Below are 21,819 nucleotides of genomic sequence, written 5' to 3'. Positions count from 1 at the left end.
AGGCACATACCCATAACACATAAAGGCTTCTGCCCGTCCTCTTGTTGTTCTGTCTGTATTTTGGTCTGTCTCCTCAGAGGAGACATGTGGAATCTTGGCACTGGAGCTGTACATGAGCACAGCCTTGACATTCGAAACATGTGAAAGTATAAATGCAGTGAGGGTTACTACTGCTTGGAACGTACGGATCTGTTTATGTAAGTGGAGCAGAAAATGAGCCTTTACTGTGGCAGAGTGGTTGACCTTGTCTCCTCCTCTCAGTAAGAAGGTTGTGGGTTGGATTCCACAGTGGTTTGACTCACGTTGTCGTCGAAGTCCATGAAGTTGGAGACCACTTTGACGTTTGGTAGATAAACACCGGACTGTCTGAGGATCTCCTCCAGGACGTCTCCCAAACCAGCCGAGAAAATGAACACAGGGACATTGTGCTGCTGCAGGCGGTCGAAGAACTGCTCGTATCCGTCTCTGCAAAATATAGAATACAACTTAATACAAGTAAATATTAATTAGCAGCATTAACAAGTGAATAGTGCGGCCTCACCTGAGCGCAGCGTCAGAGTCTCGCACGGCTTCAGGCAGTTTGTCCTTCTGTAACCTCTGCTCCACCAGAAGAGAGTGAGACTTAAAGTACCTAAACACACACAGAGTTAGATGTAAAGGAGACCTATAGTGCATTTGTGTGCCCTATAGTTATAGTCTATGACACCTTGGGGTCTGGTCAAGCGGTAACGGAGGGAAACGGGCAGATTTTTTATATTCAAATGTCTCTTATTCAGAAACTAGAGGGACTATTGAAATAAGTAAAGTATCAGAATGTAGGAAAGAGTTACACTCCAACAGGGTCAAGTTAAACCTGTGATATTCTTTCAAGTTGTTGACAAAAAATTTAAAAACTCATGTCGGTAACGGAGGGAATGAAATATGCAGCACTTTTTGGGCAATAAATCCAAACAGTGATAACTCTTGGTTCTCACTTCCATATCCTTAACAAACTGGTTTGAATATTTGCTTCATATAGTTTTCTACCATATGGTACAAGATTAGGTTGAAAAACCTCTTACTTTTTGAGTCATAAGATTTTTTATTAAGAAAGGTCATGGTAACGGAGGGAAAAGTAACGGAGGGAAAACTGTGCAAACAAGTAGAAGGTGCAGGATTTTGCATAATTTGTCAGCTTTTTTCTTCCGAATACTTTAATATTACTTCAGAATGAAAGGAAACTATTTCTATAAAATATGTCAGTCCTTCCAAGCAAATTTTTATCATTTTAAATACATTGTCTTTGAAATTTGGGAAATAATTTTTGTTCCATGTTTCATACATGGTCTGTTTAAAACGTATGAAACTTTAGAACCAAAAATGGTACAGAAAAAAGGTCAACAGTTTCATAAACTAGAGTACATATGTATCTGTTCAATACATTTTTATATCAGATACATTAACTTGAATTTTTGGCCTTGCTGTTTACTTCTGCTTGACCGGGCCCCTGGATCATAATTTAAGTTATAATTTAAAATAAGAACAAGTCCACAGAGTTTCACGTTATTATACTGTGGTGCCCAGAGGGAGATGATGTGGCTGTAAATTTCATCAGTGCCATATGCTATGGGCTCCTCCTATGGATAGCTGTACATCACACTTTGTATCAAAATAACTACGAAGTATTCCCGAATCCTACACGTGTCAGAGATTAAGAAAATGAAATTGTAGAAATAAGTTAGTTCAGAGCAATGGGCACATACCAGTGGCAGTGAAAATGGGGGTTCGTTAATAGTGCCTTAAATGTAAGAGATTAAAGATTGCTCAAATATGCAAAATACTAAAATACAACTTCAAGAGAGTACATGGTGAGAGGAAACAATTAACACATGGTAAAAGCTCTGAAAAGTAAATTTTCAGAATTGTTGAACCAGTGAATTTATATTAAAAAAAACAGGTCTACTAAGAAAAACCAACATTGCTGCATTGCATTTACGCCCTACACTTAGAGATGACAGAGGTGTGACTGGCCCTCTCCTGTGTGTAGCGCCCCCTGGTGGGTGTGTCCGTACCATTCGACCATAAAGGGGTACTTCTCCTCCATGGTGAGCTGGGGGTCAATCTCGATGGGGTAATACTGATTCTTCAGCTGCACCAGCTTTTGTCGGCACTCGTCTGTCACCAGCTTCGAGTAGTCAATGATATCTGCACACACCAAGAATTAGTCCAGATTTAGTCCTGGTTCGGCCTGCTGTCATCGTTCAGACCTGGTTAGGTCCTGGTTTAGTCCTGGTCAAGTCCTGGTTTCTTACTGTGACAGGTGGGACAGCGTTTTCCGTTGACTTGGAACTTGGATAACGTCATGTCGAAGTCTGTGATGATCTGAGGAGTACAGAATAAATAACTTAACAGGGTGAAAAGAAGTTGTTGTAGTTTATTAGCCCCTCCCTTTTGTGTCACACCTGTAGTTTATTAGCCCCCTCCCCCTTGTGTCTCACCTGTAGTTTCTTAGCCCCTCCCCTATGTGTCTCACCAGTAGTTTCTTAGTCCCTCCCCCCGTGCCTCACCTGTAGTTTATTAGCCCCTCCCCTTTGTGTCTCATCTGTAGCTTATCAGTCCCTCCCCCTTGTGTCACACCTGTAGTTTATTAGCCCCTCCCCTTTGTGTCTCATCTGTAGCTTATCAGCCCCTCCCCTTTGTCTCATCTGTAGCTTATCAGCCCCTCCCCTTTGTGTCACACCTGTAGTTTATTAGCCCCTCCCCTTTGTGTCTCATCTGTAGCTTATCAGCCCCTCCCCCTTGTGTCTCACCTGTAGTCTATTAGCCCCTCCCCTTTGTGTCTCATCTGTAGCTTATCAGCCCCTCCCCCTTGTGTCTCATCTGTAGTTTATTAGCCCCTCCCCTTTGTGTCTCATCTGTAGCTTATCAGCCCCTCCCCCTTGTGTCTCACCTGTAGTTTATTAGCCCCTCCCCCTTGTGTCTCACCTGTAGCTTGTTGGCTCCGCCCTTGATGAGGCCACAGATGATCTGCTCCACTCTCTCCGGGTCCTTCATGTGAACCGTGGACTTCTCAAACTGTGGCATCTGCACAAAAACAGCACAGACATGGCACTGCTCAGACACGATTCGATATTCAGGTATATGCCCAGATAATCCTCCATCTTGTATGTGTCGATAGTAGAGCCCGACCAATATGGATTTTGCTGTGGCCGATATGAAACCGATATAATGGGAGTTGGAGCTGCCGATAGCCGATATAATCACCGATATATTTAGTGATGTAAAAATTCACTATAAATGTTGAATTGTTTAAAAAACTTAGGTTTGGCTCTGGTGGATTTTAAATTGGGTTTATTTAGGCAACATTTATTGTTATTCTGCCTCTTTACATCATATTTACAGACAGTAGGTTGGTTTAATGGCATTTTTGCATCACATTCTAGACACTAGTGATGGGTATTCCAGTTCTTTTTAGAGAACCGGCTCTTTTGGCTCAGCTCACTAAAAGCTGCTGGTTCTTTTGGCTCCCAAGCGACTCTTCAGATTGTTTTGTTGCAAGCAGGACTAAAGCAGGACTAAAGCAGGACTGAATCAGGACTGAACGAGGTCTAAACCAGGACTGAAAAAGGACTAAACCGGGACTTATTTATTTTATGCTAAACTACAGCCAAATATGCTCTTTTTTTTATCCTATGCACACGCAAATTTCTCAAAGTTTCGTTTTCAGCCGCTGCTGCTGTCAAACCACGAGTCTGCACGCGGCGTGAAGAGAAAAAAAAGTGAGAGAAAGAGAAAACACGGCTCCCAGTAAGGATCAGGCTCCCGTCGTTCGCTTCAAAGAGTCGGCTCTAAGAGTCATTTCGTTCGCGACCGACCCATAACTAGTAAAGAAACAATCGCTATTAGCCTTTAGCCGTAAATACGTGCGCGCCGCGGTAATTAATTATATGCGCAAATGTCATAATTCACACGTCTATTCACAGCTCATTTACATATCAATGCAGGTCCAGTAACAAATATAAGGCCAATGTAGTCACTTTACAATATGCCAATAGAAAACAGCCTGTTTATGTGCGGGAGCTACAGCAGCTAACCCATAACAAATCACCAAAACTAGCTTCAAAGTCGACATATTTCCAACACTCACCGCTCACACAGGCTCCTCCTCACATCACAAATCTGCACTAATAAATGTCCTTTTAATCCAGACTCAAACTGATTGTCCGTAAAAAGAATATAATCTCAGTGTTGCGCACCGCTGCGGGTGTAAACAAACACACGTGAATGACGCGACTCTGTGGTGTGTTCAGGGACAGTACGGAAACGCACAGACAAATGACTCCGTAGATAAATACTGATGCGGAGCCACATATTAGGACATTTATCTGTCTGTAAATTGGATTAAATGAACTGAATGTAGAGAGTCTAAGATTTTTAACGATGTATCACATGCTCACGTGAAATATCGGCCCCTATCAGCAAGCATATCGGCCAATAGCCGATATGCCTCCAGGTGCCCATATCAGCCGATAATATCGGCCAACCGATATATCGGTCGGGCTCTAGTCGATAGTTTTGCATTTTTTATTGGTACAACATGTTATGCAAATACAAATAAATAGTAGTAGTTCCACTTTCTGCTTAGAGTCAATTAAAAGAAATGGTTAAAGAGGATAATTTTAATTCTATGGCATATTAACCGCTAACACATGACATATTCAGATCACCATGTTACCTTTTATTGTATTTGAAAACTCAATATTCACTGAAAACAACACATCGCTCTGAGTCTGCCCTCCATGCTAAGTCACTCCCCCTTCAGAGCGACCCAATACAATCAGTGTGCATCCCACTAATGAAACTACTGCACATCGCAGCAAGGTTTGTCAAGTTGCTGTGTACATATTTACATATGTACATATTCTCCTCTCAAACAGAAAACACTCTGTTCCAACCTGTGATGTCATGTGGCAATACAGGAATTATGTTTTTAAACTCCATACACCTTCACTACAATCATTTGGATAAGTTCAGTCCTGGAATTGTGTCAGGATAAATACTAGGCTCAGCTATTTGATATAACCACGGCTATAGAATATTTCTGTCGAGAGGTCATGTGACGATCGGGGCTCTGATCACAGCTGTGAGACTCAGAGATATATGTCAAGACAAATGAATGATATTCCAATCTACCTAATAGCAAACTAACTAAATAGGACAAGAACTACTGATGGGATGATGTCATGACTTGTTACCCAGATATCACCCCGGATGGAGTCTGATTGGACTGTGCAGCATGCCAAGAGGCCTGGCTGATCTGTGCACCAATGAAAAAGTGCACAGATGACTAGAAGACTTAACCACAGTCGCCTCCCACTATAGTTTGTGTATAAAAGTCACTGTATAGGCATAAATATTGAGTCTCTGCATGGGAATGTCGACACAATCTCCTTGTAAAAGTAAATTACCGGTAGCTGGATTTTATTTCTGTTTCAGGTGTATTCTTTATCTGAGTAAAAATTAACGAACACAAGAGGAAAAGTTGAAAAGCTGTTTTCCTCAGCAACTGCCAGTTTCTACTGATTTAACGATAAAAGGTAGCTGTGGACCTTTAAAGTACAAAATATATACAACATGTAAGGTTTCTTTTTGCACTGTAAACCTCCTAGCCTGATTCATCAGGAGGTTTCACTTTGTGGAAACGGGTACTTTTTTAAAATTTAACCAATCACTGCTATTTGGTCGTGATGTATGCAATGCACCAAATCCCATAGGAAGAAGGGCAATAACGTCTTTCCCCTTGATAAAATTCACCATACATTCTCTTTGTTCCGGCTTTAAATCCTCGATCTCGAGAATCGTTGACAACACAGAATGTCTGTCTTCGTCTACATCCATCTTGACCACTTTGTTTATTGTTGTGCTCTTCCACACAAGGGACTCAGACAGGCACTTGAGTTTGATGTTATGGCTTCACAGCTCTCTGCTAATTGGCCAGTGCATGGTTTACAACTTCTGGGGTTCTTGCAAACCGTCTAGTGTATTCTGATTCCTGACCTAGTCGCTGGAGAGAACTGAAATTGAGCGTAGGCACTAGGTGGCACCAGCCTGGTTATAAAACTCCTGCATTCCTCAGAAATGCTATAGTTACAGTTAAAATGCCGTTGGGAGGTTTGTCTGGCAGGAGGGAGCATTCCTCTGAGCAGGAGAGCTGTGTTGAAACAGGATCTGAGCTCTTACTTAACTCAACTCATTTAAAGCCCTCTCCCCCCACTCCCCCCTCACCCGGTACAACACCGCACAACTGAACAACAACCGCACCACCTCCTCACGCACAACTCACAGCGTAACCAGACCAATGACAAAACATGTGGATATGACAGAGGGGAGCCGAGTGACAACATCTCTTCTAGGGTTGTCAAAAGTAATAGAACTTGCATTGAAAGTAGATGTGAGCAGGTATCGATACTCAAAAAGTCCCAGTCACACAGGAAACAGAAATGAACCTTTCCTGGATGTCTTTAGAATGACCTTGTATCAGAAGAGCACACAGACTAGTATACTATTTCCATTAGGATGGTCCATCAATGCATGGTCAAAACTTAAGTTTCAGATCACCTCGATTCGAACTCTGCATTAGGTTTTAGCATTCAAAAGATGATTTGAAAGAAAAAGGAGATGTTTCACAGGTCGCTCAAGCTGCATAAAGTTTCCTGGAAATTGACTAATTTTAAATTTTCAAGTAGACTGACCGAAGACTTACTGGTCAGTCTTCGTTCCTACTCTCACCTATGGTCATGAGCTCTGGGTAGTGACCGAAAGGACGAGATCACAGATACAAGCGCTCGAAATGAGTTTCCTCCGCAGGGTGGCTGGGCGCTCCCTTAGAGATAGGGTGAGGAGCTCAGTCACACGGGAGGAGCTCGGAGTAGAACCGCTGCTCCCCCACGTCGAGAGGAGCCAGTTGAGGTGGCTTGGGCATCTGTTCCGGATGCCTCCTGGGCGCCTCCCTCGGGAGGTGTTCCGGGCATGTCCCACCGGGAGGAGGACCCCGGGGAAGACCCAGGACACGCTGGAGGGACTATGTCTCTGGGCTGGCCTGGAGGAGCTGGAGGACGTGTCTGGGGTGAAGGAAGTCTGGGAGTCCCTGCTTAGACTGCTGCCCCTGCGACCCGACCCCAGATAAGCGGACGAAAATGGATGGATGGATGGATAAATTTTCAAGTAACATTTTATGGACTTTATGGATTTTCTAAGCAACTTTTTATGGATTTCTAAGTAATTTTTAATGTCAGTTTCAGTTTGTATTTTCAGAATAAAATGAGAACTTATTCAAATACTCATTTATTTGGTTCTGTGTTGTAGTATGTAATTTTCAAGTGTCTTAAGCAACCTCTAAATATTACTGTAATTAATTTGCATAAAATTTGAACCCAAATATTTTGGCCAGATATGGAACCAAATGCAGGGTTCTAATCTAGAGAATCTGAAAAAAAAAAAATAAATAATAATAAAAATAATAATAATAAAAATAAGCCACCCTAACACCCATGGACCACTATGAAACCTACTGGAGCACTGAGGGATTACACACATATCAGCAGTGTTGGGAAGGTGACTTTTAAAATGTATTCCCCTACAGATTACAGATTACATACCCCAAAATGTAGTTTGTAACAGAATCTATTAAATTATTTAAAGTGAGTAACATAATCTGAATACTTTGAATTACCTGATTTGTTGTAGAGCAGCACAGACTAGGAAATCTTCACATAAGATACTTTGTTTGCTAAAAGAAAATAAAAAGGCCAAGTCTTTTAAAAAATATTACTGATAGAAGAGGAGGAGACACGGTCCGCGCAGCACAGTTAAGTCCTGTTAAATCCTGTTTTAGACCTGGTTTAGTCCTGCTTTAGTCCTGGTTTAGACCTAGTTTAAACCTGGTCTTAGACCTGGGTTTAGACCTGATTTAGACCTGGTTTAGACCTGGTTTAGACCTGGTTTAGACCTGGTTTAGACCTAGTTTTAGTCCTGGTTTCATTGTGGTTTAGTCCTGGTTTTAGTCCTTGTTTAGTCCTGGTTTTAGTCCTTGTTTAGTCCTGGTTTTAGTCCTTGTTTAGTCCTGCTTTAGTCCTGGTTTAGACCAGGGTTTAGACCTAGTTTAGACCTGGTTTAGACCTGGTTTAGACCTGGTTTAGTCCTGTTTTAATCCTGTTTTAATCCTGGTTTATTCTTGGTTTAGTCCTGGTTTAGTCCTGGTTTAGACCTGGTTTAGTGTCCGGCAATGAGTGGAATTACCTAGAAAAAAAATAAAATAATGGGAAATAGCCCCAAATGTGAAAACAGGAAAATACCGCCGTGTAATCCATTTATTTCAACGAAGTAACTGTAATCCAATTTACCACTCATTGAAACAGTAACTGTAACTGAATACAGTTACTCATAATTTGTACTCTGATTACGTAACTCCCCCAACACTGCATATAAGACACATGGGAACAGAAAGTACAATACTATGACTTCATCTAGAAAATCACATTCTACTGCTTAAATAAAGCGTGTTTTATTGTCCTTGTGATATCAGAATCGTTCAGAGTATTGAGTCTATTCCTTAGTATCGAAATCAAGTGAAATGTTAGTATCATGACAACAGTACTCTCTTCCTTCAGTTGCCCCAGGGCAGCTGTGGCTACTACAGTGTCTCACCATCACTGTGTATGGGAGTGCGTGAATGAATAATACAAAATAAAATACAAAATAAAGTTCCTGGAGTGAAGCTTCCATACCGCGCTCTTATGTTACGATAATCATCAAAATGAAACAATGGAACTATATATTTTGGAGACTCAATATTTGTCATGTGTATTATTTTGTTACAATAGTGGTGAGGTTTTTTACTTTTTTTAAAAAGTAATATTTGGACTGTAGAGAGTTGAGAGTAACTTTTATGCCTAATATCAGTTCATTCTGCTTTATATTTGATGCGCTTGCACATTTTAATGACACTGTTTATTTTATACTTCTTTATTTTGATATTTTTATAGTGTACGTGGCAAATAGTAGTTTCAGTATTATCGTTTATCGCAATATTACTCAGTAGCAATATTGATACTTTGCAGTGACATCACACAGGGGGGTTCTACATAGATGTCTATGGTGGAATGCTCAGCAGTTTCCATGGTGTCACAATCCACGATTAGTAAACACTGACAAAAAGGGTTCAAGCGCATCTGTAGACAAGAAAAAAGTACAAAATGGATTTAAACTGCACATTTTCAGGAGCCTGTGATCAGTCCGAGCGTTCGTGGTCATGTTTAGGAGTTTGACTTTCGACAAAAAGGTGAGAAACTGAAAAACTGATTGTGATGCTATTTGAGAGGATCCTGTTTAACAACACAAAGCAGCTCACCTCTTGCAGTTCCAGCTATGTCGGTTCTTTCTGGTCAGATTGTGTTAAAACAAAGCTCAGATCAGTTTCACTTGAGTAACAGCGCTTCAGACAGAGCAGTACCTCCAGTAAGCATCACAACCCCAGAGAACGCTGATGACACGAGCTGCGAAGTATCAGTATTGTGCTTCAAACTGTGTTATTGTGGACGGTTCTTTTGAATTTTAAAGCTGTTCTTGGAAAGAGCACCTCGTGTTCCCCTCGGCTGTAGCTGTTGTTGCAGTCAGCTGGATTGGGAACACCCCCCTCCCTTCTTCTTCCTCCTCCTCCTCCTCCTCCTCCTCCTCTCCTTCAGGCTGAGATTATGGGGGAGCCGGTTGCAGCGTTACGTAAGCATAACAGGAGTCTGGCACCTCGTAAAGACACAGGATCATGTCCCGACGCAATGCCAAGGCTCAAATGACAATCTTTAAAACGTAATTATGTTAACTTTAGGATCCACGCACACCTAGAATTACTTTGAAAACAACTCCACTGTTAACCGTAGTCATGATACTCAAACTTCCGACATGATTAAGATACTAAGGAATAGACTCAGCACTTGATTCCAATTGCACACACCTTTTCAGACCATGATTAGAACATGATTTTCAACATTAAATGATCCAGGTAGTGGTGGTCTATGTGCTCTGATACTGGGAAGGTTCATTTGTGGGACTTTTTTAGTATCGATACCTGCGAAAAATGGTGATCTAGTTTCGATACTAGTTTTAGTCTTGCTTAGTATCTGATTTTCGATACACTGTGTAAGACTCGACAGGACGTTTCTGAAGTATTTCCTGTGATAGATTTTTAACTTTATTATCTGTAGCTCCCAAAATAGTACAAAAAATTGGATTGTTCTCATTCCTGTGTGATTATAAAGTCGCTGTACAGATGTATTTGCAATAGGGTCGTCAAAAACATCGAAAATCAGATACTAATCGAAACTAGATATTCATTTGAGCAGGTATCGATATTAGAAAAATCACATAACTGTGTCAAATTTAGAGTGATTTTAGTGAGCTTTATCAAAAAAGTACTATTATTTCCTGTTTAAAAATGACATTCTATTGCTAAAAAACTGAGCATTTTAAAATCTTCATACTAGTATCGTAATCAGTATCGAGTATGGAGTCAATTTCTTGGTGTCGCAATTGATACATTGTGCTTTATTTTCAAGTTTGCAGCTTTTATTGTTATTATAAGCATGAGGGCTGGTATCATTCAGGAGTCGCCGATACTATACATACCTCGATACACAGGCCACGATACGATACATACCTCGATACATAGGCCACGATACGATACATACCTCGATACATAGGCCACGATACGATACATACCTCGATACACAGGCCACGGTACGATGCATAGGCCACGATACGATACATACCTCAATATATAGGCCACGATACAATACATACCTCGATACACAGGCTATAATATGATACATAGGCTACGATACGATACATACTTCAATACATAGGCCACGATATGATACATAACTCGATACATAGGTCATGATACGATACATACCTCGATACATTGGCCACAATACGATACATACCTCGATACATAGGTTGCGATACGATACATACCTTGATTCGTAGGTCACGATATGATACATACCTCGATACAGTGAGCTTTCAGTTAAATACAATATATTCGATACGTTTAATAAAAAATTAAGTCTAAATCATGGCTGTGATACTAAATGTCTTTGTTAAACTTCACTTCTTGTGCAAAGTTCACATGAAACACAAACATTTAATTATCAAAACAGTGAAAATGTCAAATCTGCTGCATAAACGAGTAAAAACGAGCAAAATAATTTGAGTAAAATATACCAAAAAATACTCGGTGATATATCAATACAGCAGTGCACGATATCGATACTGTATCATCACTTTAAACGATATAATATATTGATATTTCAATATTTCAATATTTTTGCACACCCCTAATAAGCACAAACCAGAACTCATTTTTATCTTTTTTTTAAAAACACATATCTTTTTTTTTTTCTTTTTTTTTCCAAATTAGCTGAAAACAAAAATTATCACAAAAATAGACTTAAATCACAATTTCTTTATCTTTATTTTATTTTAGCTTGCATATATTTCTTTCTTATCACCTAGAAAACAAAATCTGCAATTATAGAGCAACATTTAACAACAGATTTAAAGTACAGTATGCTCTGTTGTTGGCACGTTTCCATGGAAATAAAAAGTTAAAACCATACTTCTCGATGGAGATAAGTTTCGTGCCAAAGGAACATTTTCTTGGGAACATGCAGGTCAAATAAGAATCAGGTTTGTGGAGATGCAAGCACACGCACAGAAACAAAGAATGTTTTTCAATTTTTTTTTGATGCAATAAAAAAAAATATATATATTTATTAATATTTTTGGCTAAAATGTTACATACTGTGGCTTTTAAGTGCTCCTTACCCTTCATATATGTGAAATTAAATGCACTTTTCTAACATGTAACATAACATAAACTAGAATTAAATACAAAATAAACACAGACAAACAGAAATACTGACACCAATAACTACAATATAACATTTTTACAATTTTGCTCACGTTTTTGTGTCATAATTCAAGTGAAACCTCAGCAGATCTTGTTTTATGCCACTTACAGTAGCCTAAAAAGTCCTAAAGATGGCAGCCTGTTGTGAGCCTTACCTCGCCTGTTGTTTTCGCGTCGAGCAGCGGAGTGAGGAAAAGATTGTTTGTGTGAACGAGGCTTTTATAGAGGAGAGGGGCGGGGCTACGGGGGGAGGGGGCGGAGCTACGGCAGAAAGGGAGGGGAGGGGCTGAGGGAGAAAGAGAGAGATACAGAAAGAGAAGGAGGGAGAGAGAAGGACTGAAAGAAAGGGAGAGCAAGAGAGAAAGAGAATGAGTGGGAGAGAGGGGGATGTACAAAGAGAGACGAGAGAGAGACACAGAGAGACAGGGAGAGAATGATGGTGGGAGGGAGAGAAGAGGGGAACAGAGAGAGGGAAATAAATGGGAAGAGAGAGGAGAGTTTATAAAGAGAGGAGAAAGAGAGAGAGAGAGGGTGACAGAGAGAGGAAGAGAGAGAATGGCTTATAGAGAAAAAGAGAGAGAGAAGGGGTGTACGGAAAAAAAGATAAAGAAGGTGAGGAGCAGGGGTGTATAGAAAAAAGAAAAAAGAAGGTGAGGGTAGAAGGAGAACGAGAGGAGGAGGAAAGAGAGAGAAAGAAAGAGAGAGAGTGGCTCAAAGAGAAAAGAAAAGAGAGGGAGGGAGAGAGAAGGGGTGTAAAGAAAAAAGAACAAAGGAGAGGGAAGAAGATGGACAAGAAGAGGAGGAGGAGAGAGAGAGAAAGAGAGAAAGAAAGAGTGGCTTATAGAGAAAGAGAGAGAGAAGAGGGTAAATGGAGAGAGGGAGGGAGAGAGAAGGGGTGTATAGAAAAAAGAACAAAGAGAGGGTAGAAGGAGGACAAGAAGAGGAGGAGAGAGAGAGCGAGAGAGAGTGGCTTATGGAGAAAAAGAGAGAGAGAAAGGGGGTAAACAGAGAGGGGGAAGGAGAGCGAAGGGGTGTATAGAAAAGAGAAAAAGGAGAGCGTAAAAGGAGGACAAGATGAGGGGGGAGAGAGGGAGAGAGAGGCTTATGGAGAAAAAGGGAGTGAGAGAAGGAGCGGGAGAGAGAAGATGTGCACAAAAGGTAGAAGGAGGATGAGAGGAAAATAGAGAGAAGGGGGTAAACAGAGAGATAAGGAGGGAGGGAGAAAGTGTGTACAGAAAAAAATAAATAAGAAGAAGGTGAGGGGACGGGGAGAGAGAGAGAACAATGAGGTTACAGAGGAAAAGAGAAAAAAAGGAGGTAAACAGAGAGAGGGGGAGGGAGAGAGGAGGGGTGTACAGAAAAAAAGAAGGTGAGGGTAGGAGGAGGACGAGACGGCAGAGGGAGGGGAGGGGAGGAGGGTGTGTAGCTCAAAATAAACATCATAACAGATCAGCTGAGCAGCGTCAACACAACTCCAAATAAACACACCACTGCACTGTCCAAAAGGAAAGAGTATGTTATTTTATACGAAACATTTGACATTTTCACAGTTTTGATGATTAAAATGTTTGTTTCATATGAACTTTGCACAAGAAGTGGTTAAACAAAGACTTTTAGTTTCACAGCCATGATTTAGACTTTATTTTTTTATTGAACTGCACTGAATCGATTTGAAATATATCGTATCGAACTGAAAATGCACTCTACAGAGATATGTATGGTATCGTGGCCTACCGTATTTTTCGGACTATAAGTCACACTTTTTTTCATGGTTTGGGTGTTTCCTGTGATTTAAACTTCAGTGCAATTTATATATTAAAAATTTCAAACTGAAGCCACGAGAGGCTATAGTCTTGTGTGTGAGTATCTGCTGCTCCTGTTCCTCCTGTATCACTGTCACTTCACTCTACTGCACATGTCTCCTGCAGAAAGAGCCTCTGTTCTGTCTGTATCATGTCAGTCGATCACACCATTACTTCTGCATCACTGAACAATTTAACATTTAAACAAACTTATAAAGATGACTGAGAAGACTGAACACAAATGCCCCCAAAAACAAAATCAGATTTTGTAGATTACAAACTGCAAGCCGTGAAATCTGCAGCTGAAAACGATAATCGAGCAGCAGAAAGAAAGTTTGGAGTGAAAGAGAAACTTGTGACACCAGGAAGATGCACCATGAAACTTTCCTGAAGTCACTGGATGGATGGTCAAAGCCTGGACTTCAGTGACACTGAAACCATCCTGTCGGGATTCAGAAAGACCCGAATAATTCTAACTGGAACTGATGCTGAGTCTGACAACAGCGACACAGAAGAGGAAGCGTCGCTCTGTTTACCTCTGGAGGTCGAGGCCGAGTTGCTCAGAAGTGACACCGAGGATGAAGAATTGAATGGATTTAGTGATTTGGAGTGAGATGGAGAGTTTGGTAAACTTGTTCTGTTCTGTTGTTTATGTTATATTTATCTGAAGAACTGTTCATATGTGACGTTAACAGTCTGTTGTTCTCTCTTCTGTTGTTATTACTACAACTTGACTTTCATCAGGAAATGTCAGTTCCTGGTCTCTGATTTGATCAAAAGAATTTCCCCAAAAAAGTGCAACTTATAGTCTGGTGTGACTTATATATGTTTTTTTCTTCTTCATTATGCATTTTTTGGCTGGTATAGTATAGTATATTATAGTCTGAAAAATATAGTATGTATCGAGGTATTGTATCTTCTTAATGATACCAGACCTATAGAGGAGACACACATTTTGGTCAAAAACATGGAAAAAAACAAAAAACAAAACAAAAATCAGGCCATTTAAATTAAGCACTTATTTTTTTATATTGAATTTTCTATCACATTATCAATAAAAAACTAACATATATATATATTAGTTTAATAAGTTATAACTCAAAGACATGTTTTTGCAGTGCTCTCCATAAGCTGCTGCTCTGTGACCTTTGACCTCTGCAGGGGAAACACACATTCTTAAAATCAGTTAGTGCCGGTGTGGTCAGCTGCTGCGCTAACTCCAGCTGACACTGCATTTTTCAGCCTCCCCCCTCCCCTGCTAACAACGCACAAGCTAAAAACACGCTAGCGCTGGGTTCCCTAAAGGTCAAGGTTCAACCCTACAGTAAATCTGCAGCAGAAAACAACAAACAGACGCAGCGTGAAAAAAACTACAAGAGACAATCTGAACACATTTCATATCCAACCAACTAAATCTTGTCTGTATGAAGAAGTGGACTAAAAAAGCAGAAAAGCTCTGAAAGGAAGCGGACAGAACATCTGGAATTATTTAATAATAATATAATTAACATCAGTCTGTGATTCAGATATTTTTTTAGGCCAGCAGAGAAGGACTTGCAGGCTGTGATGCTCCACCACTGACAGCCACCAAAGAGCCAGTCCAGAGCGATGCCATGCTGTCAATCAAACCTGATGTTAACACTAGCAGGCGCAACCTCAGAGAAAGACGGCTCAGGATTGGTCTGTTATTAATGTTCATATCCTGAATTATGGACATAATAATGAAATAAAAACATCAGGATTAGGGATGTGTCCATGTACTCGTTCTTTTGAATTTCAATTAAGAACGAAAAACAATAACATGGGAAAACAGTTTGTTATTTAATTTTTCTGTTTTAGTGTCAAACAAAAAACAACCGATTTCGACCTCTATTTCCAGTATTTAATTTAAAGCTTATTTTTCACTAACACCAATCAAAAAACAGTCATGGTGACTATTTCAGTTTTGATATTTTATTCTCTCTGGTTTATTTGCCGCAGAAGTTCTGCTGCTCAGCAGAAGCTGTGTGTGGATTCTGTGTCAACCATGGATCTATAGATCTACGGTGTCAACTGAACAAAGGAGTTTATCGCTGCTTCCTGTTTCTTGTCTTGGAGTTCAACAATGACTTTCTACAACATGAAAGTAAACACGTCGCTATAAAAGATGAGACATGTTTGTCCACAAAACTGCAACAATTTTTCAGGTCAGTCCTTCAGCAGCAAAACTTCTGCTGCAAATAAACCAGAGAATAAAATATCAAAATTTAGGCATACTGTTTTCCCATTTCATTGTTTTTCAGTCTTAATTGAAATTCAGAAGAACAAATGGTACATGAACCAGGTTGGGACAATAAACAATAATATCATTTATTGTGATAAAAAGGATAAACATAATTGTTCATGTCACATTTTACATAATCGTGATAATCGCTCACAAAGAGAATCACCACTATATCAGCAGAAAGTGCAGAAAAAATGAAACCTAACCATACTGAGCTCTCCTAGATCATTGTTGTCTTCACTTCACTTCACAGTACAATATTACAGTTGTTTAAATATAGAACATCTTCATAATGTTAAAATTATAATTATTCATGTCCATAACATTTTGAAAAAGTCAGAAACTTTCATAATTATCATGATATAATCCAGGGGTCTCCAATCTGTAGCTCGGGAGTTACCAATAGCTCTAAACCCCCTTCCAAGTAACTCGCCAAGGGATTTCTGAATTATACATACCGCGCTGAATAACTCAAATTTGATTGATTCAATGTCTAGTTCTTTTGTAAATGTATCATTTTGATGCCTAATTGTGTGGACTGATAACTGGATAATGGGTTATGTTTTCTAGACATCTAACTGTATCTCATCTTCACCGCACCATGGCTCTTATATTTACAACATTTCTGGAGACCGCTAAAATGAGTAGCTCTCTGGCATTTTCGTTTTACAAAAAGTAGCTCACAGGATGAAAAAGGTGGAGACCCCTGATATAATCGTTCATCTCAATTATCTTGGCCATGATAATTGTGATACAACATTTCAGTATGTTCCCATGCCTCATCAGGATCACGTAGATCAGATTATACAAACATTTTAAGAACCAAAAGAACGAGTCTCACAACAGAAGTTGCAACGAAAGGGGTGACAATTTACCCCTAGGAAGATGAGGAGAAAATTCAGTTTGTGGACTGGACAAACTGTTCTTCAGAACTGAAGAGGCAGCTTGGATGAGCTGTGAAACGTCTTCAACCAAACTAACTTTTGTCCAGTCTACAAACTGAATTTTCTCCTCGCCATGGATTCTACCTGGACGACTGAGGAATTCTTCACACAGTTGATGGAGCTGGAAGCGCACCCGTGCTCACTTCCTGTTTGGAACACAACATCTAGCGGGTTAGCTATGTCCATTTATACAGTCTAAGATCCTGCCTCTCATCCTTGTGCCTCTCCCATCAAAAATCCCTCCCTACCCCACAGTTCTTGCAGTTTTGTTGAAAATTCACCATGACTTTGCGTTTTTCAGGGCTGCAGATGCTGTTTTAATCAGTCCCTCAGCTCAGGCCTGTTAAAAACAACTCAGTCTATAATAGTGGGCCTGCAACAGCGCCCCCTTTGGTGAATTTGATGCTAAAGGCTTTGAGTGGGTTGTATTCAGACTGAGGGAGGACATTCCTGAGTCTGTAACTAGGCCAAAGAGCTCCAGTTACACAGAACCACAGTGACCAGTGGCCCACTTTAGACCAGTACACACCTTACACACAGTACACGCAGTACTTTTACTGCAGTAGCCTCTTCTGCCACGGCTAATACTACACCCCTACTACATTAACCAAGTATTTTAATGATTACAAACACGGAAGAAACAACTGAATGAGTGCGTGTTCAGTGTGCACGGGATCCTACGAGACGAGGCTACTACTACTACTACTACTACTACTACTACTACCATTACTACTACCACCACAACTACTACTCCAATCCTTACTACTACTACTACAGCTACTAGGCTTGTAACTACTGTAACTACTACACCACACTACAGCTACTAGGCCTACTATAACTATTACTACCACACTACTACTACTACTACTAACCACTACTACTACTACTACTACTACTACCACAACTACTACTACTCCAACCACCACTACTACTACAAGTATTACTACTACTACTACTAATACTACTACAACTGCTACTTCACTACCACTAGTACTACACCACACTACAACTACTTGGCCTACTATAACTAGTACTATTACTACCACAACTACTACTCCAGCCACTAAATGGTACTACTACTACTACTACTACTACTACTACTACTACTACTACTCCAACCACCATTACTACTACAACTACTACTTCAACCACCACTACTCCTACAACTACTATGCTTGTAACTACTACAATACACTACAACTACAACTACTAGGCCTACTATAGCTAGTACTACTACTGCCACAATTAATACTCCAACTGCCTACTACTACAACTACTACTTCAACCACCAATACTACTACCACAACTACAACTCCAATCGCTACTACTACAACAAGTATACCACACTAACCAAATACTACTACTAGGCCTACTATAACTTGTACTACTACTACCACAACTACTGCCAGGGATGTAAAGATATCCAGATCTCTCAGTATAATATTATCACAATATGCAGTTTATATTTTGGAGAGTGTAATACTATTGCAAACAGGGCACTTTTTTGCTTTTAAAATACCTTGATAAGATTTTGGTTGAATTATTACTGTTATAATCTCAAGAATTCAAGTAAAAAACATATTTCATCACGTTGTCTGCACTGAAATGCATCATGGTTCCCTTTTTTTTATTAGCTGTTCTTACTATAAAACGATGCATTCAAGCAAAGGAACTTGTAATTCGATATATTCTGACAGCCCACGATATTTTTGGACTTTAGACGATACAATATTACGATATTTCGGTTATTGTTACATCCTTAATTAAAATGTGAACTTTGAAAAGAATCCTATTATAAAACATCATGCTGACGATCATTTTTGATGCTGTGAGTCTCCCCTCTCCTTGCTCCCGGTGCTACGTCTCTCCCCCTTCAGAGCGCCATCGCAACACATTCAGCGTGCACCCTGATAATGAAACTACCTCACGTCACGTCAGGTTTGTCAAGTCGCTGTGTACCGTTGTGTAACCTGTTTTTGTATATTTATGAAGATTTGTCATGTGGGAGCATGGGTGACGTAGGCTTGTGGGCGGAGCCTTGCTCAGAATCGTGCTGCCCAGGAGATAAAATAAAGCTAAAATCCTCAAATATGCATGGATGACATCTAAAACTTCATCAGGTGTGTTTTTGATGAAGGAATAGGGTTATAACTCGGCAGAAAGCTCAAAAAAGTTGATCTTGCTTAATACCCCTTGTTTAAAAACTGTCTTAAGGCTTCGTCTGCAGCTCCTCCAGGTCAGTGCAGTGGTCAGTTGGTCATTTGTGGTCACTAAGCAGAGATAAAAATAGTTCGTAGGACACACTCTGAGCGTCGCGTTGCAGGAAAAAGTTCAGAGGGCGACTTTAAAGACCGTCATAATGTTTGGAATGACACGTAGCTGCGGGGTCAGAGGTCGGTGGGGGGGCACTGAATGACCCTTGTGCACAGTTACAGGTCTAACGTGATACACTGTGGGTAGAACTGGGAATCACAGAGTCCCTCACAATTTGATACAATACTCGATACCTGGCTCATGATACAAACATTCCATGATTTTGTGATAATCGATATACTCTAAGATATACTCTAAGATATACTGCGAAATATCCCTGTTTTTAAGTATTAACAGTATTTCTTTGTTACACCACTGTCTGCTCAAGCTTAAAGTGAAATACTCTCTTTTAATGATCCAAACTGTGAATATGTCAAGTGCACTGTATTTACAATAGTGCTACTACAACTATTACTACAACTACTAATACTACAAACACTATTACTTGAATTGCCACTACTACTACAACAACTAGACCTATAACTACTATAACTACTACACCACACTACAACTACAACTAGGCCTACTATAACTAGTACTACTACCACAACTAATACTCCAACCACTACTACTACTACTACCACAACGACTGGGTTTATAACTACTACTACAACTACTAGGCTTACTATAACTAATACTATTACTACCATAACTACTACTCCAACCACTACTACTACCACAACTACTACTACTACTACTACTACTGCTACAAAGATTACTACTCCAATCACTACTATTACTACAATTACTAGATTTGTAATTACTGTAACTACTACACACACTACAACTAGTAGGCCTACTATAACTAGCACTACTACTACTACCACAGCTACTACTCCAACCACCACTACTACTACAGCTACTAGGTTTGTAACTACTTTAACACCACACTCCAACTACTAGGCCTACTATAACTAGTACTGCTAGTACCACCATAACTACTATTCCAACCACTGCTACTACTACTACTACTACTACTACTACTACTACTCCAACCACCACTTCTACTACAACTACTAGGCTTATAACTGCTATAATTACCACACTACTCTACAACTACTAGCCCTACTATAACTACTACTACTTCTCCAACCACTTACTACTACTACAACAACTAGGCTTTTAACTACTATATCTACTACACCATGCTACAACTACAACTACTAGGCCTTCTCTAACTAACACTACTACTACTACCACAACTACTACTCCAACCACCACTACTACAACTACTAGGCCTACTATAACTAGCACTGCTACAACCACCACAACTACTATTCCAACCATTACTATTACTACTGCTAATGCAAGTACTACTCCAACCACTACTACAACGACTACTAGGCTTGTAACTACTATAACTACTACATCACACTACAACTACAACTACTAGGCCTAATATAACTACTACTACTACTACTACTACTACTACCACAACTACTACTCCACCCACTACTACTACAACTATTCCTACTCCAATTACTACTACTACTGCAAAAAATGATCCCCACCCACAGCACTGGTGTGACAGATAAGAGCAGTGACTGTGCTCTGTTCACACTGGCTCTCCTCATGTGTCAGGAGCATGGACTGTAAAAAGAATATTTATTATATACAATCTGTGGTCTGGAGGAAACTTTAACATGTGACTTCTGTTCAATGTGCAATATGCATTTATAGTGAAAGAATCTGCCGACGGAAGATGACGGAATTCTGTGGTGCAAAAAAAAAAAAAAATCAACACTCTTATGACCTCTAGTGGACAAACCTTGGTAATACATGACAATACTGTGTAGATATGCTAACATTAATTCTCAAAGCTGTGTTGCTTTGGAGCTCTAGTTTAGTCCTGGTTTAGTCCTGGTTTAGTTCTGCTTCAATCCCAGTTTACTCCTGGTTTAGACGTGGTTTATACCTGATCTTTTTAGTCCTGGCCTAGTTTATACCTGGTTTAGGTGTGGTGCAGACTGGGTTAAGTCCTGGTTTAGACCTAGTTAAGTCCTGGTTTAGTCCAGGTTTAGACCTGGTTTAGTCCTGGTTTAGTCCTGGTTTAGACCTGGTTTAGTCCAGGTTTAGACCTGGTTTAGACCTGGTTTAGTCCTGGTTTAGCCCTGGTTTAGACTTGGTTTAGAACTGGTTTAATCCTGGTTTATTCCTATTTTAGACCTGGTTTAGATTTGGTTTAGACTTGGTTTAGACTTTTGCATTTTGTCCTTGTTTTGAGTCCTTTTTTGGGTCCACTCCAGTGGCACATAACAGGTTTAGTCCTGGTTTAGTCCTGGTTTAGACTTGGTTTAGACCTGGTTTAGACCTGGTTTAGACCTGGTTTATTCCTGGATTAGACCTAGTCCTGGTTTAGTCCTGATTTAGATCTAGTTTAGTCCTATTTTAGACCTGGTTTAGTCCTGGTTTATTCATAGTTTAGTCCATTTGATATGACTTTTTTAGTATCTATACTTGCTCAAATAAGTGTAGGTTCCATACTAGTTTTAGAATTTATTAGTATCTGATTTTCAATACTTTTGACAGCCCTGGTTAAAATAAGATCACTTT

The 21,819-nt window shown here is 39.9% G+C and overlaps 1 protein-coding gene across 3 annotated transcripts in view; it reads right to left on the bottom strand.

The window, feature by feature from the left end:
* Window positions 1–21,819, bottom strand: part of nt5c3a (5'-nucleotidase, cytosolic IIIA) — a 29,847-nt gene that overhangs the window by 3,013 nt on the left and 5,015 nt on the right. The window contains exons 1-6 of one of the 3 annotated variants that reach the window (XM_020926043.2): window positions 12,100–12,145; window positions 2,965–3,063; window positions 2,292–2,361; window positions 2,052–2,184; window positions 542–631; window positions 303–465 (exon numbers count right to left, since the gene is read on the bottom strand). In XM_020926043.2, the coding sequence (XP_020781702.1) occupies window positions 303–465; window positions 542–631; window positions 2,052–2,184; window positions 2,292–2,361; window positions 2,965–3,063 (555 nt within the window). In that variant the 5' untranslated portion in view covers window positions 12,100–12,145. Of the gene's footprint in view, window positions 1–302; window positions 466–541; window positions 632–2,051; window positions 2,185–2,291; window positions 2,362–2,964; window positions 3,064–7,711; window positions 7,769–12,099; window positions 12,146–21,819 lie in introns of those variants that run through there. The other 2 variants (XM_055164302.1, XM_020926042.2) reach the window with 2 other exon arrangements.

This window comes from Boleophthalmus pectinirostris, unplaced genomic scaffold (assembly GCF_026225935.1).
Source record: "Boleophthalmus pectinirostris isolate CB_2022bp ecotype Guang Dong unplaced genomic scaffold, ASM2622593v1 HiC_scaffold_6, whole genome shotgun sequence".
Classification (NCBI taxonomy): Eukaryota; Metazoa; Chordata; class Actinopteri; order Gobiiformes; family Gobiidae; genus Boleophthalmus; species Boleophthalmus pectinirostris.
Note: the sequence above shows the minus strand (reverse complement) of the source record. Positions and strands in the feature narration are given on the sequence as shown.